The sequence below is a fragment of the Myzus persicae genome, unplaced genomic scaffold (genome assembly GCF_001856785.1).
Source record: "Myzus persicae strain clone G006 unplaced genomic scaffold, MPER_G0061.0, whole genome shotgun sequence".
Lineage (NCBI taxonomy): Eukaryota > Metazoa > Arthropoda > Insecta > Hemiptera > Aphididae > Myzus > Myzus persicae.
Genome location: NW_019103232.1, coordinates 139,395 through 166,307, shown reverse-complemented (window position 1 = coordinate 166,307; position 26,913 = coordinate 139,395). Strand labels below are relative to the sequence as shown.

At 29.9% G+C, this 26,913-nt stretch overlaps 1 protein-coding gene across 1 annotated transcript; it reads left to right on the top strand.

Annotated features, from left to right (window-relative positions):
- The first annotated feature begins 4,039 nt into the window (after nucleotides 1–4,039).
- On the top strand, nucleotides 4,040–25,982 carry LOC111034064 (hemocytin-like). The gene is made up of 51 exons (XM_022315097.1): nucleotides 4,040–4,206; nucleotides 6,470–6,517; nucleotides 6,581–6,633; nucleotides 8,402–8,474; nucleotides 8,540–8,667; nucleotides 8,743–8,908; nucleotides 8,982–9,205; nucleotides 9,624–9,821; nucleotides 9,928–10,200; nucleotides 10,254–10,402; nucleotides 10,480–10,900; nucleotides 10,991–11,231; nucleotides 11,289–11,772; nucleotides 12,021–12,423; nucleotides 13,186–13,580; nucleotides 13,891–14,069; nucleotides 14,137–14,317; nucleotides 14,983–15,104; nucleotides 15,178–15,298; nucleotides 15,380–15,523; nucleotides 15,714–15,963; nucleotides 16,056–16,175; nucleotides 16,271–16,430; nucleotides 16,497–16,785; nucleotides 16,867–17,047; nucleotides 17,114–17,179; nucleotides 17,302–17,543; nucleotides 17,628–18,058; nucleotides 18,153–18,447; nucleotides 18,519–18,714; nucleotides 18,798–18,955; nucleotides 19,024–19,182; nucleotides 19,247–19,672; nucleotides 19,738–20,620; nucleotides 20,697–20,824; nucleotides 20,899–21,024; nucleotides 21,291–21,499; nucleotides 21,640–21,845; nucleotides 21,909–22,097; nucleotides 22,161–22,291; nucleotides 22,374–22,496; nucleotides 22,559–22,862; nucleotides 22,932–23,225; nucleotides 23,284–23,652; nucleotides 23,751–23,864; nucleotides 23,942–24,154; nucleotides 24,256–24,359; nucleotides 24,426–24,740; nucleotides 24,827–24,976; nucleotides 25,037–25,313; nucleotides 25,419–25,982. Exons 1-51 carry the CDS (start codon nucleotides 4,040–4,042, stop codon nucleotides 25,598–25,600), a joined length of 11,460 nt encoding a protein of 3,819 aa, XP_022170789.1. The 3' UTR covers nucleotides 25,601–25,982.
- The last annotated feature ends 931 nt before the right edge of the window (nucleotides 25,983–26,913 follow it).

Below are 26,913 nucleotides of genomic sequence, written 5' to 3'. Positions count from 1 at the left end.
TAGGCATATACATTGGAAAATTACCTAGCAAACATAAAACAAAATCTATTAAAAATATCAATGAAATAATTTTTTTTAACCCTTTTTGCATCATTATAAAACCATTTTAAACCAACAATACATTCTTCACTTTTAGTAGATTCTAAAATAAGTATTAATTGTACATTTCAATCTCGTTAATAGTGCCTAACAATACAATTATGATGTGTTGGAATTTTAATAGTATATGTGGCCCGATTTCAAAGGATCATTAACTCTGTTATAACTTATAACTTATATTATATCGTATTATATTACATAACACGGTATTTGATTGAACACCGGATTACTAAATTCTCATTAAATTATTAATCTCTATATTATGTTTTGAGAATTATACTTATGCAAGGTCGATGTTCGAGAATATAACTAAATATTCAGGAATCCGTATACTCATGAATACTTATACCTATCTAATGGCTAATACCACTTATCTACTGTTTTCATCTGTTTGTTATTAATTATTATGACCTTAAGACAATCTCACTCATAAAACAAAACCACTGTTATTTCGGAAATAGGCAAGCCAATAATAATAACAATCAATATAATTTATAATATTATTAACATAATAGGTATTATCAGGTCAGTTAGGTTGTGAATTTAACGTTGTTTAAACGTCAAACATTCTATAAACTTTTTTACTAATGTTGTAATTTGTCATGAACTTTTAAACAACAAAAATGAAATTATTCTTTGAGACACTTAAAAATTTACGTATTTCTAAACCGAATTTATAATACTTAACAATTTATTTTTAAGAACCTTTGAAGTCACTCTGTTGTACATTAGATGTTTAGAGGAGTCACTTTAATGTACCTATGTGTTTAATTTGAATTTAATGGTATAAAACCATTGAACCTATGTGAAAAGCGATTCTGAAGAAAGACTATATTCTTATTTTGTTAGCCTATAATAATATTCCTAAGTATATTATTTTATGATATTGTTGTGATTTAAGTAATTTATTTTATTGTTAGACATTAGTATTGTAGTAAGTTAAATTAATTTGTTCCCAGAAATTGTATTTGAAAATGTCATTGCGTGTATAAAATATAATAATACACTTAAAAGTTTTAAGTACCTATGCATAATATTTTTAAATACAACAAAATAACTAAAATCGTTATTCTTCGTTTAAATAGTTAATTTCGTTTAAATTTGAACTTAAAATATGTACAAAAAAAAAATGTGTTTATATATTTTTTAGATTTTTCGCTTAAAATATGAATTATTTCTGATAAGTTTTGTTTTCAATTTTAATCATTAATTATAAATATTAAACATTTTATACATTTATAACTACAAAATAATTTGAAAGTTTTCAAGATTATGATGAATTTTGTTGAAATTTGAATTTTAAATGCCTCTAAAAATAAATCATGCCTATGTACCTTTAATATATTTTAACTCCTGTTATAAAGTTATAAAAACTTATGCAGAACCTTGAATTAAATATTTAAGCTTATTGACTTCAGACACTCATAAAAATATAATGTATATCTATGATCGACTTTTTAAAATGTATATCAACAGACACTTATGAGTTATGAGGAACCTTGTATTATATTTTAAGTTTTTTGGTCAAGTGAAAAAATGTTTATCTACAATAATTAACAAAAATTAACAAAAATCGAAATATTCTTATGTCTGTAAATAGCTGAAAAGGAATTAAAATATTTTGAACATTTAATTGTATAGGTATATAGAAAATGCGAATTTAAACATTCGGTGAAAATTCTATGTATTTACGGTTTTTTTTTTAGAATTATACCAAAGATAAAAATCAATTTTTTGAAAAATTGAATTCTCGTAAAAATCTCAGTTTTTCCTCATAATTTTCACATTGTATAGTATTGTTTTTATGTAGATTGGTATAACTCTGCTAGCAGGTAACCATGATGATATCAATCGTCGGTCAGTCTCTTCGAGGAGCATGTCGTCGTCGCAGGACTTACACTCCGCGTCCTTCGGGCTTTCGATTCTGATCAAACAGTTCTAGTATCTAGTGACATCGTCGTCAGCCTGTTGCGGCTGGTGAGGTTTGGATCACTGAGTTTCTACGTAACGTAGTATACTGACAATTTCGAACTATGCATCGATGTTGTTGTGAGCTGTGATTATCCTATAGTATATTAATATTCAATACGAATTCGGGATTACAGAACATACGTGATTAGGTGCTGAACATCGATTTCAAACGATTGTGCAAAAGTCCACCGCCACCTTCAACAGCTTGTGGTCCCTTCATAGAACAGTGGACGGTGTTAACGTTTTCCGTGTTTCGCTTCACGCGGTGTATATTTTTATTTTTATTTAATAAGGCCACTTTGGAGGGTGCCTGGACGCCCCTGGATGTAATGTATCCATGGAAATAGTTTTGAAAGAGACACACTTTTACGGAGAAGGAGTTCGCAATAACCTTATACGAAACGTTTGCAATACTAAGGAAAAAATTTACTCATGTAGTAGCGTTTTTTGTGTAACTTAAAGACAATCTAAATTGTACATTCATAAAGATTCATTTTTTTCTTTTGTTCATTAAAAATAAGTGAGAACATATTGATGGAAAAAAAATAAAAAACCATAGGGCTATCTTCTATGTAATATGAAAAATTGGCAAGTTATATACATAACTATTTACCTGCTAAATTTTCCAAAATCTTTTTTCTATTTATTATTACCTCGTAATTATGTACCCATCATTGTCAGTATACTGACATATGATACCATATCTTAAATACTTTGAATAAGTATTTAAATATATTTAAGATTTATAATTTTAATTTTTCTCAACATTTCAGTAAAATTACCAATATCAAACTTTCAAAATCGATTTCACGATTTCAGTAATTTGTGAGCCAAATCTTCCAAGTATATAATGGTTTGAAATATAATCTCAAAGTTAAAAACAATTTTGATAAGAATTTAAAACTCATTATTAATAACCTACACAAATATGATATGATTATACCCACCTATGAATATTATAACATCTAATTTTTAACAAAACTGCTGTCAACAATAATGTTTCAGACACTTATTTTCAATAAGGTAGCTAATAGCTACACCTTATACTCGTGACCATATTATAATAATAATATGTGCATAGTGTGTACGAATCAAAGGGCCTTTGCACTGAGTCATCTAAATACTGTGATTGCGGTACTACGTGTGACGTTTAATGAACTACAAGTAATCTCGTATCAAAACAACAAAATATACGTACTATGTACCAATAGGAGCGCATTGTACAGGTAGTATCACAGATTAAGTTTCTCTTAATCTATGGTAGTATTCGTTGACTGCGGTTATCACGGCTGAACTTTGTACTATGTAATTATGGATCGTAGTTATTATCGTTTTTGCGTGTTAATCGGGGCCGTCATGTCTCCGGATGTCGAATATCCGTTGAGATGCGCCTAAAAAGGCGTAATAATTTAATATGTGATATATATTATACATATTATGTGTATAATTTATATTTTAATAACTAGTTCACGGCCGTCGCACTGGTAAATAATCTTATCGTGTTCGGTTTGCGAAAAAAACCCACGCAAGCGGATTTTCCTACGTTTGGCGTATCGGATAATACTGAAAATAAAAAAAATAAGAACTCTTAGAACAAAATGGATGTACTGACAAATCATTGAATGGTACATTATGTGAAATATCGCTACGTGAACGGTCGCCACTCCTGCGTGTCATTGGGGTTTTTTCCCCCCCACAGACGCGTTCGTCGATATGGACAAATATAAATGATAATAATTTGTATACTTTTAATATTATTCAATTGATAGTTTTGTGACGTATATATTACACCCCGACAACGCGGTCATGGATCATTGTTGTTTCGTCCTTGCGTCCACTTAGACGTATTGTTGATCTCTTACAACAGACATCGATATTTAATGTAATTATTGTATTTATCACTGTCATTAAAACGCAAATTTAAATCGAGACGATCACCACATCAAGTATCTGCAGTTAACTTCTCGTGATGGCTGTCAACTGCGGACCGCTCCTACAGCGGTTGGCTGTTGCCTACCTGTTGCTGACCACGGTTTCAAGAACGATCGTCCAAGCGTCACCGTCTGATGGGGTTGATGACGGAAGTCGCATCAAGTACACTGCTGATTTGTTGGACGACTCACCAGATGACTCAATGTGAGTATATAATAAAAGTTAATATTTCATTGGTGTCATATTTTGTAGTTTTCCAAAAAAATAATTTCATTCATTACTCAAAACTGTTTTATTCTCGTTTGGTTGTATATAGTCTGTACACATCTACCTTTATGCAGCGGGTTGAATAATATTAGTCTTTAGACAATGGTCTCAGATCAACAATGTAATTATAGTAAAATAATTTAAATAATCGAATCAGACTGTCAGCCATAAAACGTCATGACATTCCTCGGGAATGCCATCGAAATAGAGAAATATATTTAAGAGAAACACAAACAAATTGTTATAAGTCCTTAAAGACCCTATATTATTGTAATCGAATTGTTGCCATAAATAAATAAAATATAATGTATAACTGTCACCGAAGCTAAAACTCAATGGAAAAAAAACCTAGGTTTAGTTAAATGGTTGGAAAATATTTTTTCTTGACAAATATGCAAATCAAATATTCTACTTAAAGTTTATATTCGCGGACTTTATCTATACCTGGTACTTTTACTACCATTTAGAAGAGCCAAAGAAAAAACATAAATAATACAATTTATATCAATGATCAAAGCTGTCAGATCAATTTCAAACATGTCTGGTGTATGCAGCAAAAGTTTTACTCGATAGTCAATAAATTTATAGCTTAGAGACGTCTATATTATATTTCATGGAGGTTACTTACAAGTTACAACACAATTAATATAATATAAATCGCAAATCATAATCCATTGACCCATGACACATGCGTGTTGTCTTAATAATACAATTGTGTTTAAACATTTTTGTTTTTATTTTAAAATATTTTGTATTTTTGATTATAAATATTGGAATAATTAATAATCAAAAATAATAATATACCCATGGATTCAATATTAATCAACAAACAGACATCACTTTATTTGAAAACATTTTTTGATATTTTCAGTACTTTACAGGCATAAAATACCTACCTATGTTAAACACCGCGATTGAAACATAAACATTCTGGGTTGTAATAAATCATTATCAAATTCGTATACATTACTAAGGGGTATTATATTTACCTACACATTTATAATATTTGGACGACAGGGTGTAAAGTATATAGCCTATTACAGATAGTCATAGATTCGTTGTGGGCATATTGTATTGCTTACTACACACAACTCAACGATATAATATTGGACAGTACTTGTACCTATAATATGTGTATGTCATTAGTCATTAAAATGATAGTAACAGAGGGTTTTGGGAAATTCTCTTGTATTATATTATTATCAATTAATAATTTGTCAACATATCGATAGAACGTACTTAACAATATAATATTATTATAATGTTATGAATTATAATATGGTATACTATATACACAATAAATAGATGTACATGTCACATACGTTTATATAAATATATATATATATATATGGTTGGAACAATATCATAATTTCAGAAAATTTTCATTAAAAATGTAGTTCATAATTTTTGACAACATGATTCATTGTTGTATAAATTCTCTTTTAGATGAAGAGTGGTGTTTGAACACATTACTAAAACAAAACTTTGATTGAATTTTGTAACTCAACTTGTAAAATATTAAATTTAACTTTTCTACAATCATGTATTGATATTATCACTATGTGCAAGTATACATTTTTTTTATGTGACTATATTGTTAGAGGTTCTAGAATTATTTGTACCTATACGTTTTTTACAGTTATATATATAGATTATTTGTAGAAACAATCATAGGTTGGGTTGGGAATGTCAATGAAGTTAGCTCAGTTAAATTTAGTAACAAAATATTTAATTATGTTATATGTCAAAGTGTTTGTAAAATAATTCGTTTTAAGCAGACATTGAATTAAAAATAAAAGTAAAACAAAACAAAACTATATGTTTATAATTTTTTTTTCTATTTCCATGGTATAACACTATATCTAACATAGAGTAAGAATTTCTTCCCACAATTAAAATTATTTAGGGTTAACTTTAAAAGTTTATTACCACATCTTAGTTAGTTATTTATTTAATTACAATGCGTACAATTCAGAGAATTACAAAAACATTCAAAACTAAAAGTTATTTGTTGATTTACGAATCGTAAACTATTATTATTACTGTTAATATCACATGATCCATAGAAAATGGTTTTAAAGTATGTTTATTACTTTATAAAATCTTTTCTTATTATATTGTATTTTTGAATTGCACAATATATATCAATTACTGAAAATACATTTTATTTCATTATTTAATTTATTTTTATGTTAACTAGTTTGTTTGTCAACGATGATCCTAATGACCCTTCTGAATTTCAGTCTAGGTAAGTCTTGGCTTATTTTTTTTTAACAAATATTTTTATAAAACAGTATATTTTGTATTTCAGATACTCAAGTTACGGAACTAAATCATCAAAGACAACAAATCCCAAACCACAGGGTAAATACATATAAATTATAATTGTATTTATGAATTATAATAATGAGTCCGTAGTAATGTAAAAAAAAAATGAATAGAAACTACTTAATTTTTATTATGTAAATACGCGGCGAATAATATTACTCTGTGAAAATAACATTTTTTTTTAAAGTGTTGTAATAGCAATTTTTATGCAAACAAATGTGTTATAAAAAAGTGTTTGTTAAGATAATACTGACTTAAGGTTTATCAATTTGCATAAAAATATGCACTTTTTCTTAGTAAAAAAAAAAAAATGATTAAATATTATTATGGTCAGTTTTAAACAAAATTGAGTTTGATTATATTCTTATGATTCCAAAAATATTAATTTTATAAGAGATCGACATTTTCCTTGGGTATTTAATATCTTTAAAATGTAATTAGAAATTGTCTTAATTCGTTTATGGAAAAGTATCTAATAGTATTTTAAAACACGTTCTAAACACTATAGGGAGCTTAGCTTAATATCTCAATGACTAGTTACTGTTTTTAAATTTAATAATATTATGAATAGCCATTTTGTTGAGAAAGCTTTCCTAGTGTTATGTTATTTTTAGTACCACGGCGTAATGTATAGGCAATATAGGTACTTTACCTACTTGTGGGTATACGTTTTAATAAAATCAAACAGTGAAACAAGTACTCTTTACACTTCGTATACACTTTATTTTTGTTTTAACCAGGGCAAATATAATAGTTGATATATGATAAGATTTAATTACAAATATTATCTCCCATAAAGTGTAATGTTATATTGTAAAAGGGCCATACGGTAAAATGGGTCGTGAATACGAGTATACTAGTTTAAGTAGTAGTAATTAGTTCCCAAATGCAAAACAACGATCGTAGGTAGTAGGTATAAGATGGTTTAATAAAATGCGAATGTGTAGTGATACCCATTTCCAAGTCCATAAATAAGTAGCAACCTACGTGTAACGAGAATCTTAATAGTGTGTTTATTTTATTTTTCCATTACGAAACGAGAGAGATAACATGTTATATAAATATTTAAACAATACCTATTATAATTGTGTACGCGTTTTTCCTTAGTATGATTATGTATACACATTAATCATGCCGTTTAAAAAAATTAAATACAATGTGTGATTCAGCTAAGATGCTTAATTATGTTTATTTTAACCCCTTAAAATTTGATAAAGAAAAAACTAAATTGTGATTTAAGCAAAAATGTTATGAGTGTCGCAAGATGATACATACTTATTTTTAAAAATGTTTTTTATCTTTTATAATGTAATCGTGATTTTTGATTTTAGACTAAAACAACAATTAACCGTAGTGTATTATAATAATTATTACTATACAATTGTTAAAGAATTAATTTAATTTAGAATATTCTTGAAAAAATTGTAACATAAACCATAGCATCGTTATATGTCACAATTATTTTACATACAACAATAATTGTGAAAATAATATAATATTATGTTACTTGTGGAACAGCTTCATTTTTGTTTCAGTTAAAACTGAATCAAACATCTAGATTTTATGGTGCTTTGATAAACAATATTGTTGATTTTTTTGACGGTTTTATGTGTAGTATTAGATATTGTATTTTATTTGACTATCTTAGGCCATATTTTTACTTAATCAAGTATTTTTTCACTTTTATTTTGGTTTTGTAATACCATCAGGTCTATTGATCTTATTATAAAGTACTATTTTTGATTTAAATCATAAAAACTTAACCTTGTAGTACTATATAATTATTTTTCCATCTGAATTATAGAAAATCAAGAAGCATGCATTGCAACCTTTAAATCGCCTGAAAACTCAATTTCCGTTTGCTCCACAATAACTAAGTGAGGCGTATTATATAATTCTATAATAGAATAGCATACCAACTAATTGTAATTTATTCAATTAGAAATTGCCAGGCAACTTGTGTAGAAGGTTACAAATTTCCCAAAGGCGTTCCAAAAATTACGTTTGTGTGCGATGGTCACAGATACAAAGTCAAAGGATCACTTTCTTATGCCATACCAATATGTCTTCGTAAGTCAATTATTACTTTTACTATTATCGTTTATAATAAGGCAACAATAATAAATAGATTTTATGTTTGTATAGCTGTTTGTAATCCATATTGCGAAAATGGAGGTACATGTGAAAAACCCAACAAGTGCAGTTGTCTGAAAAATTATGATGGGCCGACGTGTCAAAATTTAATCGTTCCTAAGTACTGCCACGGTTATCCTAATACACCGATGAATTCAAAAAAGAAATGCAATTCAGAGTAAGGAAAACGCTTAAGAAATTTTAGTTGCTAAAGGTTAGAAGCTCATTTTAGAAATTGTTTGTCAATACAGTGCATGTACGATCAGCTGTGTTGATGGATACCAGTTCCCAGATTCGTCTAGTGTGACAAACGTATTTTGTAGAAATGGATCTTGGACACCCGGAAAAGTGGAATGGTCGACAGTTCCAGACTGTATGCCAGTGTGTGATCCACCTTGTTTAAACGGTGGCAACTGTATTGGACATCAGAAGTGTCAATGCCCGACTGACTTTAGAGGCCCTACGTGTCAATATTGTAAGTTTTTTTCTGTATTTCTCGAAAATTCTAGTAAAAATAATAAAAAAAAATAAATAAAAAGATACAGTTTTCGTAATATAATATATAGTTTTTAAAAACAAAATTTTACACAAAATTAAAAAAATATTTTATGTGAGATACCACGTCATAATACACATAATATTTATTAAATAATTGTGTTATGGTTCATCATGTGTGAGAATATGGGCTCTTTTCAACGGGTCTTCAATACTTCAAAAAGTAAAATAACTCCACTGGTGCTCACGGAAGAAGTTTGTAAAAATAATATGTTACCTAAGCAAGTAAATGTATTATTATTATTTTGCATCTAATATCATTTTGAACTGATTAAAAAATCATCAGAATAAACACCGCTGTTCAATGTTCATAAATTTGTATATGTATTTATTTATAGCTGAAAGTTCATGTGACGTAACAAAATTAAATTTCAATGGAAATTATAAATGTTCCGATGATTTTGAGAAAAACGTATGTACACTCTCGTGCCCTCAAGGGTCTGTTCTAGAACCATTTAAAACAACTGACGTAGAATATACTTGTTTGTATAAGACTGGGGAATATGAACCAAAACATATACCTCAGTGTGTATTTGGTAAGTACGTCCTACATGACAAAAATTGAAATGTTATCATACTTTTATTTCGGAAAATATTTAATATTTATATGTGTTGTGTGTATGTGTGTTTATTTTAATACAGATGAACAACCGTCTGAATTAATAAATGTTATTCACTCAGAAGTTGAAGTATTTAATACGTACACAAGGCGACCAGGGAGTTGCAACCGTTGGGGTTTTGGAAACTATAAGACGTTTGATGGCAAGATATATAGTTTCCAAAGTGACTGCACCTATACACTAATTAGCGATATTAAAACAAATTCATTTCATGTTCAAGCACGTTTTGATCAAGGATTGATAAGTTATATCAATGTTTATGTTGTTGATAATCTGTACCAAATAAAAAGAAATGGTAAGATAATACATTTAGTATTAGTATCGATAAAAAATTAATTTTTATTTTAGTTAATGATAATGTCGTGTCATTGATTAATAATGGAAAACTACTCTCCGTTCCAAATGAGCTGACAGATATAAGTGTTGAAATTATAAGTGGTCAAACAGTATTTATTAATTTGCGTGCCGCTAATTTAAAAATAATCTGGAAATCCAATGTAAGCTCAAGGAATACAATTGTTTAAAAATATAATATATATATATATATCACTTTTATTTGTTTTATTTATTTTAGGGTGCCTTAATCTTAGACGCTGGTGTTGAGTTATGGAACTCGACTGATGGTCTCTGTGGAAAAATGGACGGTACATCGTCAAACGATTTGTCATTTAATAGTGTTACGAGTTTTGCGAACAAGTGGCTTGTGAATGGCCTGAACGACATATGTGAATCATCTATTTCGGAAACCATTAAAGTTTCCTACGAAATTATGCAAAAAGCTTCACAGTTTTGTTCAATTGTTAAAAATGATCGGTTTAACGTTTGCGGCGGTAAAAATCTTAATATTGAAGCATATATCGAAGCGTGTAAAATGGATTATACTCAATGCCATTTGGTAAATGGATCCGATTGTGGATGTAGCAGTATCGCTGTCTTTGCAGAGGAATGTTTAGGAAAAGACTCGACGATTTCGTGGAGAGATGATAACATATGCCGTTAGTAATTACTGTTTGTCGGAATACTAATACGTTTTAGGCTTTAGCAATTATTTATTTATATTAGGATATTGTTTAAAATGTTTTTAGCTTACCGATGTTCTAGTGGAAAAGTATATTCACAGTGTTTGCCAGCCGTACAAGAAACATGCACTATCGCAGCCGAAGTAAAATCTAAAAATGTTAACTCATACTGTGAAGAAGGATGCGTTTGTCCATTCGGGACTGTTTTAAACGATGGCGTATGCGTAGTCAAAGAAAAGTGTCCCTGTAAGTTAAGAAATAAATTATACCTACCCGGGGAAGAAATTACTAAAGATTGCAACAAATGGTGAGTTGATACGTTTTGTTTTTATTGTCATATTATTTAACTAAATACATTTTTAAGTACCTGCATCGGCGGAGAGTGGAGTTGCACCAGTGCCAAATGCAGAGCAGAATGTTATGCGATCGGAGATCCACATTATAAAACATTTGACGGTCTGAAATTCAATTTCATGGGATCCTGTTCATATTATCTCGTCGTTTTACCTGAATTTTCGATCGAAGCAGAAAATATCCCATGCGACGGTACAATGTCGCTGGAACATGGTTTTGAAGTACCAAATTTATCGGCAAAAGCAACTTGCACTAAATCACTTACAATACGAATTGGAAATAGCACAACTATTAAATTGGGCCAGGGAAAAATAGTATTCGTTAATGGAGAGATTGTAGAAAAATTACCGATAACTGTACAAAGTGTGGCTTACATTAGAGAACAATCAACATTTTTCCTTCAAATTGTTATTACAAATGGCATTGAAATATGGTGGGATGGAGACACTCGTGCATATATTTATGCTAGTCCAGAACTTGAAGGAAAAACTAAGGTAGGTTGATTATATATTGTATAAAAAAACTCAAATCTATAAAGTTTGCCATTAGGTACCTAGCTGCTCATTTTTAAATCATGCGTCAAAGGTATTAAATTATGGCATTATACATTAATTGGTGCTCTTAGTGCAATACACGGCTTGTGTAAAATATAATTTTAAAATAACTATTCTATAATTTAGATGTGTATAGACTAATTTAGGTATTTGTATAATAACTAATTAGGGTTTTTTTTTAATCTCAGGGTTTATGCGGTACATATAACGGTAACCAGAAAGATGATATGTTTACTCCCGAAGGGGACGTTGAGACAAACGTCGTTTCTTTTGCAAATAAGTGGAAGACAAAAGAGAGTTGTGCAAATAACAAATTAGAAACTGTAATAAAAACTGCTCATCCTTGCGATGAAAATATACAGTATAAACATTTGGCTGAAAGCTATTGCAGCAATATCACAGGAAAGTTATTCTCAGATTGTCACACTCAAGTAGATCCAATTCCTTATTACGATGATTGTCTGTACGATGTTTGTTCTTGTCATCCTGGTCAATTTTCACGTTGCTATTGTCAAATATTAGCTTCTTATGCTCTCGAATGTTCGCATCAAAATACGATCATAGATTGGAGAAGAGGCATTAGAGAATGTGGTATGTATAATATATATACTAGTCTATATTGTATGCCCCACACACTTTATACCGAGTAACGATTGCGGTGAATTAATCATGAGAAAAATTATTCAATAAATTAATTGCTTCATATATTTTTAAACCTAAAATAGTTTAAGACACAAAGTATATAATTTTTCCATAAATGTAATATGTATGTTAATGTCAAAACTGAAAACTATTCACTCAGCCTTTTTTATTTTTAATATTATTACGTCGAGAAATTATTAATATTATATTTATTGTTTTGTATTTATATTATGGAGTTTCATAATTAAAATATGTTACCGATAATATGAATATTACAGATGTATTATCTGCCCCCTCCCTCCCCCCGAAAAAACAAACACTAAGTATCTACATCATTATCACATTGATCTCCAAAGCATTAAATATAATGTTAAAAGCAAATTGTGCTATATAATAAATAACTAGGGCTTGGACTTTATTGTACTTGCAACATTTTTGGCACTATGTCTTATTGCTAGGTACCTATATATTAAATAAATGTATTTCATGAAAAGTACACTGTAAATTATAAATTTTAGTACAATTTTATTGTTGTTTTTCGGTATTTTTATTTTATAACAAATTGTTTATATATTTTTATAAATGTAATAAACTTGATTGGATATAGTGAATTAAGGATGTAAATTGTTCGCTGTTACTTCAGACCACGCAAAATAACCCAAAAAGACGTAGTTATATTCTACGTAATAATTATTTATTTTAAATTTCCAGGTGTACAGTGTCCAGCAGGTCAAAATTATGACACCTGTGGAAATTCTTGCCAGCGGACGTGTCAAGATATTTCTTCTATTAATAATTGCAAGTCCAAGTGCGTTGAAGGCTGTTACTGTCCTAAGGGGTTAACATTATCAGAGTTCGGCGAATGTATCCCCGTCGCAGATTGCCCGTGTTATTACAATGGTCAAAAATTTAAATCTGGCCAAAAAAGAATCGAAACTACTGGCAAGGGTCCACAGTTTTGTACCTGCATGAGTGCATCATGGGAATGTCGTTCTGCTGAAAAAAACGAATTAGCACAATGGAAAGATACATCGGAAAGTTCATGTAGTCGACGAAAACATTTAACATTTACTGAATGTGAACCTTCAGAGCCAATAACTTGCCGTGTAAGATATTCAAATAACATTTTGATATTAATTACATTAGAAGCCACCTTTTAGAGATTATTTATGAGTCGTTTTATTAAATTAATATCTGAAGTAATTGAAGCTAAATGGTAAAAATTATTTTAAATCAAATTTTTCCATTATGCAAAACTTATTTATTTAACTTGTACGAGTACAGCTATACTTAATTTATTATTAAACAGATTACCGTTAGGGAAATATTGACTAGTTGAAAGTTGCTTGACAAATAAATCAATAAAAAAAAACCAACTTAACTAATTAAATAACTAATTTATATTTGCTGTTATAGAATATGCACGACCCTCCACAATCAACACCAGCCATATGTTATTCAGGATGTGTTTGTAAAAAACCGTATGTTCTTGATTCTTTTACAAAGGAATGTGTATTACCAAATGAGTGTCCATGTCATCATGGCGGTAAAAGTTATAATAACAATGAGACATTTTACCAAGGTTGCAATACATGGTACGTTTATTGGCTAATTGAAAGATAAATTTAGTAATGTATTTTATGGTATTAAATATTATTTCAGTGAATGCAATTTGGGAAAATGGGAGTGTACAAATAATGAATGTCCTGGAATTTGTTCGGTCTGGGGAGATTCACATTTTCAAACATTTGATTCTCGGTTTTTTGACTTTCAAGGGGCCTGCGAATATATTTTATCCAAAGGAACATTAACTAGTTATGAAACTTTTGTGACTTCCGTAGAGGTGAGTTGTAATTTTTTTTATTAACTTTTATACTGTCACAATAATATGATATATTTTTAATCATAATATTATAGGTGCTCAATTTAAATGTTTCAATCAGGATATCTTTTATTATTACGTTCTGATTCTGGTTTGGGTACATTCAATTATATTTTCATTACACAGTTCAGATTAAGATTCTGGTTTTTGGAAAATATAAATCAGGTTAAAACTGATATTTAACGCTTCAAAAAGTTTTTTTATTTTACATGTTTTCTATTTTATCTGCGAACTTATTCAAATTTTTATTTATACAGAAAATAGTAATATAATATATTTTTATTATTTATTATTAGACATTTTATGTATAAGATTTCATGAGAAGTATATATCTAAACAAAAATAATATTAATTTACTTAAACGCTCCTTATAATTAATTTGAAAAAAATATTATACTGGTATTAAAAAAATTAATAGTCATTGTAAAACCCAATGATTAAAAATATGGGTTCCAATTTGGGTTACAGTTATTTGAACATATATAAATTGGGTTCTGGTCCCTAATATTTTATTGGTCTTAAATACTAACATTAACAACACTATAGTAAATAATATTATGTTTTTTTCTGCATTATTGAATTTTCATATATTATTTTTAATAGTTTGTAATACAATATATTTTTAGATTGTACCTTGCGGTTCAACGGGAGCAACATGTATAAAAACCATAACGTTGACGGTTGGAAGTGGCGATGAGATGGAACTCATACAATTGAAAAATCAACAAACTCCTTCTAATACCAAAAGGTTACTAGTAAAAAGCAATAATAACAAATAATAATATTGCATCCGATCTTTAAAATATATTTTTTTATTTTAGAATATTGATCAAAGAAGTTGGTCATTTTGTGGTGGTCGAAGTTCCTGATTTAGGAATTCAAATATATTGGGATAAAGGTACCAAAATGAATTTACAAGTTGACCAAAAATGGAAAACTCACGTAAGATAAGCAGAATGAAAATATTAAAGCATTTTTTCACAATTATTAAGTAAATTATTAAAATAAATATTATTTTTTTAGATTAAAGGGTTATGTGGAAACTATAACGACAACCAAATGGATGATTTCCAAACACCTTATGGGGGTATACCTGAAGTATCAGCATTAGTGTTCGGGGATTCTTGGAAGCTTCAGCCTCACTGTACTCAACCGTCTGAAATCCGAGTTAGTGTTATACATTAAAATATTTAAATTGCAAATTTACAAGCTTTTAAATAATATACTTAATATAAGTATTATTTTTAAATCATAATATGGATTTTATGGTTTCATTTTATAGACTATAATATTATTATTTAGTTATACTTTCTATAAGTAATAAATAATAAGCTATAATACCTATTTAACTTTTTAGGATGCTTGCGCATTACATCCACATCGTAGGCAATGGGCAATTCGTCAATGCAGTGTACTTAAGTCTTCTTTATTCAAACCTTGTCACTCACAAGTTTCTATAGACAACTACATTGAAAGGTGTATTTTTGACACCTGTGCTTGTGACCAGGGAGGCGATTGTGAGTGTCTGTGTACAGCAATTGCAGCATACGCTCAAGAATGCAGTATTCGTGGTGTTTACATAAAATGGAGATCTCAAGACCTTTGCCGTAAGTACAATAATATGATTGATAATATCGTTTAATTGTCTTGATAGATATACTAAATACTAGAATATACTAAATTACAATATTTTATATAGCTATTCAATGTGAAAACGGTACATCTTATGATTCTTGTATACCACGTTGTTCTCGAAAATCATGTGACGACTACACTTCTCAAACATCAGAATTGTGTGATGACAAATTTTGCATTGAAGGTAAATATTTCGATTAGTATATTGATAACCTAATAAGTACCTTATCAGTTTGAAATAGTTTATATAATTAATACTTATACAATCTAAATATTTAGGTTGTGCTAAAGCTCATTGTCCTTTTGGTCAAGTTTATCTTAATTCTACATCTGATATTTGCGTTTCCAAAAGCAAATGCAAAATGCCGTGTAAAATTGAAGGCTCTGACCGTTTATTTAACGACGGTGATATTGTTTTTGAAGATGAATGTCACTCATGGTATCTATGTTAAAAATCATATATTTTTGTGAAAGATGATTAAATTATTATTTGATTTAATTTTAGCTTTTGTTCGAGGAACAAGAAAATTTGTAAAGGACAACCCTGTTCTACTCCTGTCGCAATAACCACATCAACTACTACATTCCCAGATACAACTACCACTACAACCAGTAAACCAATATCAGACCAAAACATTAATAAAACTATCGAACAATCATGCGTCGATGGTTGGAGTGCATGGATAAACGTGAATCAATTAAAAAGCAAAAGTGTAACTAAATTTGAATACATGCCAACGTTTGAAGATCTAAATTCTAATGGACATAATGGAAAAGAGGGCTTGAAAAATAATGTAAGAACTTAATAATAATTAATAACCATACGAGTATGTTGAGTCGACTAGTTTTATAAAAATTCAAATTTTATATTCTAGGCATTGGGAATCTGTGTACATGATAAAATGGATAATATCCAATGTAGACCAACGAAGGCTATAAAAGGTCTAAAAAATAGTATAGAAAATGTCGATTGTGGCTTGAAGAAAGGACTTGTGTGTGATGGTAAATGTAGTGACTATGAAATTCGGATACATTGCAAATGTCATAAAGAATCAGGTAAATATAAATGTTCTCAATTGAGTGACACTAAATTATGATGATTTAATAATTTAATATTTATAGACACTGAAGAAGAAAACCTTGGTAATATTATTGATGAGGATCGAACAATTAATATAACACGAACAGGTAAGAGAGTTAAAAATGTATTTAAAATTGCACAATTTTTAAAATATAATATTATTTAAAACTTTTTTGAAATTTTGGTCAATGTTAATTTTAAATGTTATTTCTGATTTTTACTCTTTTAGTTTGCTTGGATGGATTTAGATGGCAAGGTTGCAAGGTAATGTGTAACCAAGTATGCCATTCATTTGAAAATCAACTCAAACATATAAATATGTGTGTTTATCCACAAAAATGTATTGGTGGTTGTGTCAAAGAAAATGAACAATCTACAGCTTGTCCTGCTGGGTCAATGTGGAGGGACAACAATACGTGTGTGTCTAAGGATGACTGCACTTGTTTTTCTAGAAATGGTACTCAAGTGAAGGTTAGATAATCTTTTACTTAAAATTGAATTTAAATTTAAGTTATGTATAATTAAATAATTAATTATTTTAACTCTTATTTTAAGCCTGGTGGCGTTTTTAAAGAAGATCGGTGCACTGTATGTCAATGTATAAACAACGCATATATTTGCGATGATTCTTCTTGTCAATCAACTACAGAAACTATTGAACTCACAACTCAAAAGTTGTACCAAACTACTTTACTTGAAGAATTTACAACATCGTATAGAGAAATAATTAATAATATTTCTACTTCGGATTCACCCAAGTATACTTCTGAAAAGCCAATATCTACAACTGAAACAAAGATAACTACAGAGTATATAAGCACAGTAAAATGGCCTGAAACTAGTACTTCTAGTCCGTTTGCGATTGTGTCCACTACATTACCGACGGAAGAATTATCTACTGTAAAAAATATCAAAACAACAATTGGGGAAATTATTTTTATACCTTCTACAGTAACTCCGCCAATAGCTATTTGTGATTCACACAGGTAAATATGTATTTAATTATTTTTACTGCACTGCTGTAATACCACTGTTCACCGTAACAAAATAATTTGAGCACACCACTGTACGATTTTGTAGAATCAAACCAATAACTGCTACCTTAGAACCATTGTCTTTCGATGCTAGTTCATGGTTTGACGAAAATACTGCACCTCAGTACGCCCAGTTATATTCGAAGGAAAATGGTTACTGGAAACCATCCAAGACAAGTGATAATGAATATTTACAACTTTATTTAGGATACCCGGAAACGGTTTATGGGGTAGAGGTATCTGGTAATCCCTTAACCGATGAATACGTTACAAGTTACAAAGTAGCATACAGTTTGGATGGTATAAGTTTTAGTCACGTTTCATACCATGGGCAACCAGAAGTAATTGTTAAATTTTATTTATACAATATTAATCAAATGTATAATATACATCGTTTAAATTCATAATTTAGGCATTTCGAGGTCCTTATTCGCATAATATAATAGAAAAACAAATATTTTTTACTCCCGTGGAAGCAAAGTACGTACGCATTATACCTATGACCTGGCGCAATAATATTGCGATGCGAGTTGCTTTATTAGGATGTCCAGTTACATCTACTACTCTTGGTTATGAAACTCAGTCAACTATAAAGGCATCGAACAAATGTAATTATAGTTTTAATTTATTTTAATTATCAGTTTTCCTGACCAATACGTTCAGTTAATTTATTTTTAATTTGTTTTTAAAGCGATTTGTTCCGATCCAATGGGAATCGAATCTGGTTTATTGAACAATATGATATCGGTGTCATCGTCTACATTTGAAAATTTCAATGCTATCAATGTATCACTCAACAGTGATTCAGCATGGGTACCATTTACTGCTTCAACCAATCAGTGGATTCAAGTAAACTTTATTTACATTTAGCACATTTATTGAATAAGAATTACATGATTTTAACTGAATTATAACAGGTAGATTTTACGGAACCTAGAATTATAACTGGTATTGTAACCAAAGGTATTTCTTCAACAAGCAAAACAGGTGAAGCGTGGATTGAAGCATACAAAATCGTGTATAGCAATGATTTAATAAACTGGAATAAAATATTGGATTCTAAATTGGATGAACAGGTTTTAAAGAAAATAAGTGCTAATTTTATTTAACACTATGCTGAACTTTTGATTTTTTTTTCAGATTTATTCAGCTAATTTTGACGGGAAAAGTCCAAACACGGTATTTTTTAAGACTCCAATTAGAACGCGTTATATCAGACTTCATCCAGAAAAATGGTACAATATGCCGGCATTGAGATTGGAAATTCTCGGATGCTTCGAAGCATACGTCACCGAAAAAACTATTATTCAGACAACAATTAAACCTACTGTTCATCTCACAAACTGCAATATTTGTCCTGGTATAGCGAATAATGACTGCAACTGCTCATCGGATACATGGTGGAATGGCGAAAATTGTGGACTGCGTTCCGAATGCCCATGTGTTCTAGGAATTATGACATACCAAGTCGGTACAGTTTACGATTTAGAAAACTGTCAACAGTGTACATGCACTCTTGGTGGATTGCCTGACTGTGCACCAAAAGTGTGCGGCCCTTGTCCACCGGTAAGTCATATTAAGTCTTTGAATGTAGTAACTAGTAAGTGTATCTTAATATATTCTGTGTTTAGGGAGAGGTTTCTCACACTGCAGTATCAAGCTGCAAATGTGAATGTAAACCATGTGAAAATGGCACAAAGTTATGTCAGACGTCTAATGTATGTCTTGAGGAATCTCTTTGGTGCAACGGGATTCAAGATTGTCCTGATGATGAAATTAACTGTTTAACGACTACTACGACAACAACAACTACCACTCCAGCTCCAACAACAAAAACTAAAACCAAATCAACACCAACAACAACAACAACAACAACAACAACTATGGCACCAATAGTTACAGAAGAAATAAAAACAACTATTCCAATAATTGTACCACCAAAAAAAAGAGGGCCAGGTCCATGTCCCGAAATTAAATGTCCCGAGGGACAAATAGCAAAAATTTTAAATTCATTACCAGTGAAAACCAACTCGATTAAATATGCTCGAAAAACAAGAAGTCCAGAAATTATTGAAGACGACCCATGGCCATCGCCTTTTAATCCTATGACTAATTTAGCAGCATCAGTAAAAAGAAATCATCAAGACCCACTTTTTAGTACCAAAGGAACAACAATTCGGCGTAAAGGAGGTATTAATTTTGGTGTTAAAAGCGGAGGTGTGAAAAACGATAACCAACAGCCAATATGTAAACAATGGATTTGTGAAGCACAAGTAGAACAATTTAAGTGTAATACACCGTCGATTACATGCCAAGAAGGATATTTCTTACAAATGACGCCAAATGATAACGATATTTGTCCAGTTTATACATGTGTATCGAATACTTTGGATGAAAGTGAATGTGAAATAGATGGCAGAGTATTTAAAACCTTCGATGGAGTCACATACAAGTATGAAGTTTGTGATCATATTGTTGTCAGAGATAGAGTACATAAAAAATTTATGATAAAACGTAAATATAAATATTAGAATAATGTGTTTATGATGCATTCTTCATTTATAATCTACTAAATTGAATTAAATTGCAGAAATCCGTCGTTGTCCATATATTGGTGCTTGCCAAGTATCTTTATGGATAGATCATTTGAATCACACTATTGAATTTTTCCCAAATATGACAACAACATATGATGGATATTCCTATACTGTTAATCAGGTAAACTCCAATAACAAATTTAATTAAGAGTGTATAATATAAATATAAGCTTATCCTGATTTATACATTTTCAGCTTCAAATTATAGGAAGTCAAGCTACACAATTTGCCGTGAAACAAGTTCAAACTGATTATATTATATTTGCCAGTACATTAGGTTTTAATATTATTTGGCAAGTTAATGGACAAGTTAAAATAAAGGTATTGACTAATTATACATTAGATTACCGAGTTATAGTAAAACATTTGAATATATGTGAGAATACCAAATTAATGAATTAAGATACTAATTTTTTCGGTACCTACATTAGGTTTGGGCTTTTAAAACTACCAAGATTCAAATATATTTTATATATTACACTTATTTTTTATTTCTATTTATTACTATTTTTTTTATTTTTCAACTCTAATATATTATTAATTGTGCTTATGTTACAATGATTAATGTTATTGAATATTTTCTATAGGCAAATGCATATTATACTGGCAGAGTCGATGGTCTTTGCGGATTTTTCGATAACAATCCCACAAATGATAAGCTCAAGCGTGATGGACTTATTGCTACTACTACTCCAGAATTTGGAAACTCTTGGGCTGATTCTAGTGTACAATGTGAAGCCAAAATATGTCCAATACATATACAAAAATCGGCTCTCGAAGCTTGTAATGTTTTTAGGTAAATTGAATATAAATTAAATACCTATGAAAGAAATGTACAAATTAAATTTTTTTTTTTGGCAAATCCCTAAATTATTAATAATATAAATCCATTAAATAAGTAATAAAATATATAAATAATACATTTATTTTTTCTAGATCGGAACCATTAAATCAGTGCGGTCAACATGAGAATATCGAAGAGTTTGTAATGAAATGTGTAGAAAGCATTTGCTCATGTTCTGAAAACTCAGTAAATGACTTTTCTGAATGTAGATGCAAAGCTATTTCAGGATTAGTTACCCAATGTTATATAACGAATTCATCAGTTGAACTTTCTGATTGGCGTATACTACATGATTGCCGTAATTATAAGTACACAATTATAAAAAAACATTTTATTCAGCTTATTTTGTTTTTATTTATAGCTGTAAATTGTCCTACGCCTTTGGTGTACAAAGAATGTTTTAACAAGGTATGTGAGCCTACTTGCGATTCATTACTTCAAAGTGATCCATGTCCAAAATTACCCGGATTTTGTTTCCCGGGATGTTACTGTCCAGAAGGGTTAATTAAAGAATTAGGATCTTGTATCAAACCATCAAAATGCAGAAACTGTAAATATAAAAATGTTGAAATTTAGTATAATTTGATAAATTTAATATTATTTGCTATTTTAGGTGTATGTGAAGGATCCGGTACAAATCATTATACAACATTTGACAAAGTCGACTTTAACCACAAGCAAAATTGTTCTCATGTTTTAGTAAAAACTACAAAAGAAAATGATTCATTAAAACCTGGTTTTAGTGTATGTTTTTTTTTAAAAAAAACTTATTCAAACATTTTATTCATACAAAATTTAAACTTTAAAGTCATATTTCATATTTTAGATTGTAGAGACTACTGGAGCATGCTCCAATCCACTATTTTCAAACGGAGTCTGTGTTCAAAATCTAACTATCATCCATGCAGCTCACGAATTGCACTTATATTATAATGCAGACGCTTCTAAAGTATTTTTGGAATTAAAAATATCATCGTCTAAAATCTTATAAAATGTTTTTAATGTGTATAGATATTAGCAATTGTTGATGGAAATGAAGCCAGTAAAATACCATTTACAAATAAATGGTTGTCAATAACAGAATCTCCTGGAAAATCTGTAACCGCTAGTATTCCGGTTCTCGAAATAGAAGTTGTATTTATGACTATGAATCAAGGGTTTTCAATAAGAATGCCATCGCATTTATATTACAATAAAACTGAAGGTATGTGTGGTAGTTGTAACGCAGATTCTACAGATGATATGGCAGCTCCAGATGGAACTATTCCAATAAACGCTGAAGAGTTCGTAATAAGCTGGAAGGAACACGGAACTAGTAATTTAGTTAATTATTTAAGTATATACATTAGAATTCAAATATTGCGATTTTTTATTTTTGATATAGAATTTGAACAGTGTGAAGCCATTATAACAGCAGTTGAAGTAAAAGAAGAAACGTGTTCTATTCCTAATCCAGATGTCGATCCATGTCTTAAGTTAATGGATTCTAAATTATTTGGCCAATGTCACGCTATTGTTGATGTGAATTTGTACTTGAAAAAATGTCATTCCATTCTATGTCAAGGTCATGAAGGATCATTTTGTCATTCGTTGGAAGCTTACGTTCGTGAATGTCAATCTTTTGGCGTGTGTTTAGATTGGAGATCTCCAAACTTATGCCCTTATTCTTGTCCAAAAGGTAACTAAAAAGTTTAACAAGAAATGTTTTTGTGATTCCTAAATGAGAATGTTATTAGGATTATTGTATAAGGCTTGTTCGTCTGGATGTGAAGAGACCTGTGACAACTATAAAGCATTAAGGTCTGGAGAAACATCGTGTAAAAATCTACCAACAGAAATGTGTACATGCCCAACTGGACAAGTGTTTAATAATAGCATATGTGTAAACGAAAACCGCTGTGAACCTTGCGATAATGAAAATCATTTTGTCGGAGACACATGGTTTGCTGACAAATGCACTACATGCACGTGTTCAAAAGGTTCAAAAACCGTACACTGTGAAAAGAAACAATGCACCCAATCATTGTTTGCAATTTGCCAAACTGGATTCAAATCGGTAAAAGATGAAGATAACTCAGACGAGTGTTGTGTACAGTATAAGTGCGGTAAGTGAAATCAATAATCAGATAAATGTTTGTTTGTTTATACTGTATATAATATATATATTTATGTTTTATTTTTAACGAAACGAGTTTATGTTTAGTACAAGAGGAGAATATTGTTCAGAACTGTACGGATATTGCAATGCCTGTATGCGCAGTAGATCAAGTAGTCAAAATGGAATTGACTCCAAATGGCTGTAAGAGATTTATTTGTGGTATGTATAGCTTACTAGCCTGTAGTGATTTTAATAATTATATTGCCGTTGATGTACACTATGTAAATTGTTTTCAGAATGCAAACCTAAGGATGAATGTTATTCAGGTTTACCAGACAAAGATGTGGAACTTTTACCCGGTATGATTAATGTCATGAATAACCAAGGGTGTTGTCCTTCATTCCAAGCTATTTGTGCGCCTGACACTTGTCCTACACCAAAACCATGTCCTATGTACTATGAACAATCTATTATTGATGATCACAGTTGTTGTCCACAGTTTAAGTGTGGTAGGTGAACTTATCATGTGTTATATAATGTGTTATATATATAATATATTATCATTAAAATACAATAAAACACTTAACTATGAATTATTTTATTTTATTAGAATTGCCGAGCAATACATGTTTATATGAATATGAGTGGATCGCCTCGATGGAAGGTGGGGAACGTAAGCGCTCTGAAAATGAGAGAACTGTAGTTTTAAAACAAGTAAATTGTTCAGTTGATATGTATGTCAAAGATAGTATTTAAATTTAAAATAATTTTTTTTTTAAGGTGAACGATAGTTGGGAAGACGGTCCTTGCCGATCTTGTCACTGTGATATGACGTCTATACGAGGAACTTGTAACAAAATTGAATGTGCTGCTCCATTAATAAGTTCCGACTACGTAATAGTCTCTCACACAAAATATGGTCAGTGTTGCCCGAGTTACAAAAAAGAGTCATGTATTTTTAATGGGACGGTTTATAATGTTGGAAGCGAATGGTCTTCATTCGATCCTTGCGTATCCATGAGCTGTAAACTCGATAACAATGGCGAAGCGTTTATAACTGAATCCGTAAAAAGTTGCAACGCCGAGTGCCCACTGGTAAATTACCTTTTACGGCTATTGGAAAAATAAATATTTTAGTTTTATACAATTAAAAATAATAGCTTATTGTACGTATTGTTTAGGGGTGGACTTACACACCTTCGACAAACAGTTGTTGTGGAACGTGCTTACAAAAATATTGTGTGATGCAAAATAAAACCTATGCTGATAATGATACTTGGACATACGACAATTGTACTTCGTTTATTTGTTCAAAGTCTGAGTTCAATGAAGTAAGCATTTTGTTCATTGTAAGACTCATTATAGTATTGTAAATTAAACACCGTTTTCAGTTTAATATCTTACCAGCATACCACACGTGTCCGAATATTGGTGACTGTCCAGAAAACAGAATCTATTACGACGGATGTTGCGAACAGTGCAATTCCACAGGGGTCATTGAAACAGAGAGCCACAGTCTTTGCGCTCCTGAGAGCTTACCGATAAATCAAACAGTTGGTCTAGTAACAGAAGACAATCCTTTCCACGACACGTGCATAAATACAGAAGCCATAGTTGGGTTCACGGAGTGTCGGGGCCTTTGCGATTCCTACACGTATTTCAATAAAAGTGAGCGTTTTCTGATGTTTTCTCGACTTTGAACCCCCCGTGATTTTTCAACATCATAAACTTGGTGAGATATCAACACACAAATTAATGTATTTTTGTTTTCAGAAACGATAAGACACGATTCAAAATGTCAATGTTGTCAGCCAATCCGTTTCGATAAATTGTCGGTGGTGTTGAAATGTAAGGATGGCTATCAGTATAACAAGCCTGTTTCAGTACCGTCGGCTTGCTCTTGTACTGCGTGCGGTGGAGAGAGCTTTTCGATAAAAAAATCAAGAAAACTTTAAAACGAGACTTGAATTGTAATAAGACAACGAAAATAATATTATCTCATACCTAATCGAATACTAAAACCGTTTATTTATTTTAATGTCTAAATAATTAGATGAGACATTTTTTTTGTACATTTTTTACAGTTGTATTTATAATAGTATCATAATTATAATATTACAATGTATTAATTAACTAAGCGATTTATTTCTGTCACATTGCTTTGAATATAATATAGTGTATGTTAATTGTACACACCATTACACATCATATAAATTCGCTTTCATTAAACTTGATATAAAGAAATTGTTGACTTTTCCTTATCTAATACATTAAGGACACTGAGAATGTTTTAATTAAGAGTAAAATTTTGATGGCGTATCATCATTTTGTCAGCCATATTCATTACTATTTTTTTTTCTGAGTCATAAATTGCCTTCTCTTTTCTCATATCATGTATATCTTAAAATAATATTGTTGTTATGTTTCAATGTGTATTTACAATTAAAAAGTGGCAATATTTAAAAAAAATCTATGTTGATATTTAAAACACGAATTACAAAAAATATTACTATGAAATTGTATTATTTTAGAATAATTTCATACCTGTCTAGATTTTACTTTGTATTTAATTTTCGCTCTTAAACATTTATTTGTGGAGTCAGTTTATTTTTGACAAATATTCTTCATGCTTAAACGAAATGTATTTAAAATGATATATACAGTGATTAAAGTAGGATACGTAAACACATATCTAAGGTCATAGTTCATGATAAATAATAATTAGAATAGGTATATTTAATCGTGGTTTAATACTTTTATTTATAACTTCCGTAAACGTCTGGAACAATTGACATAGATCTATAGTTGTTAGAATAGTTGACCACACTGAAATTCAGTTTGTAGTCATAACAAACTATAGGTATTATTGATTATACAGAAATACTTTGAAATGTATTCTTACAATGGTTTTTAACTTTTAACTTTAAAATTAAAATTCAGAAAGTAACTGCATACAATAAGTTGTAATGGATACTTATACAAAAACCTAGTTTTTCTGTAAGAAAATATAACAAATTAAACATAACTTACTGTATATTTTATCAAAAATTATTGATTTGATATAAAAAGTGTTGTCTTAAAATATTTCTTTATAGTAAACTTTTAATAAAAATATTAAACTTGTTTTTGAGTGAGCTACGAGTTATTTAGATATGTATAGTATTTTTTTTTTAACATTACATTTCATTTAGGTCTTTTGTTGTCAATACTAATTTATTCCACTCCTTTATATACACATGGTATAGAGGGCATGGGCTATATGTATAAT

What these genes read in the sequence shown, in the direction of transcription:
- LOC111034064 (XM_022315097.1), top strand. Translation starts at nt 4,040, where the DNA reads ATGGCTGTCAACTGCGGACCGCTCCTACAGCGGTTGGCTGTTGCCTAC. An exon ending in AAGAGGGCTTGAAAAATAAT is followed by an intron (nt 16,786 to 16,866) that starts GTAAGAACTTAA and finishes TTTATATTCTAG; the next exon opens with GCATTGGGAATCTGTGTACA. An exon ending in TTGTCCACAGTTTAAGTGTG is followed by an intron (nt 24,155 to 24,255) that starts GTAGGTGAACTT and finishes TTATTTTATTAG; the next exon opens with AATTGCCGAGCAATACATGT.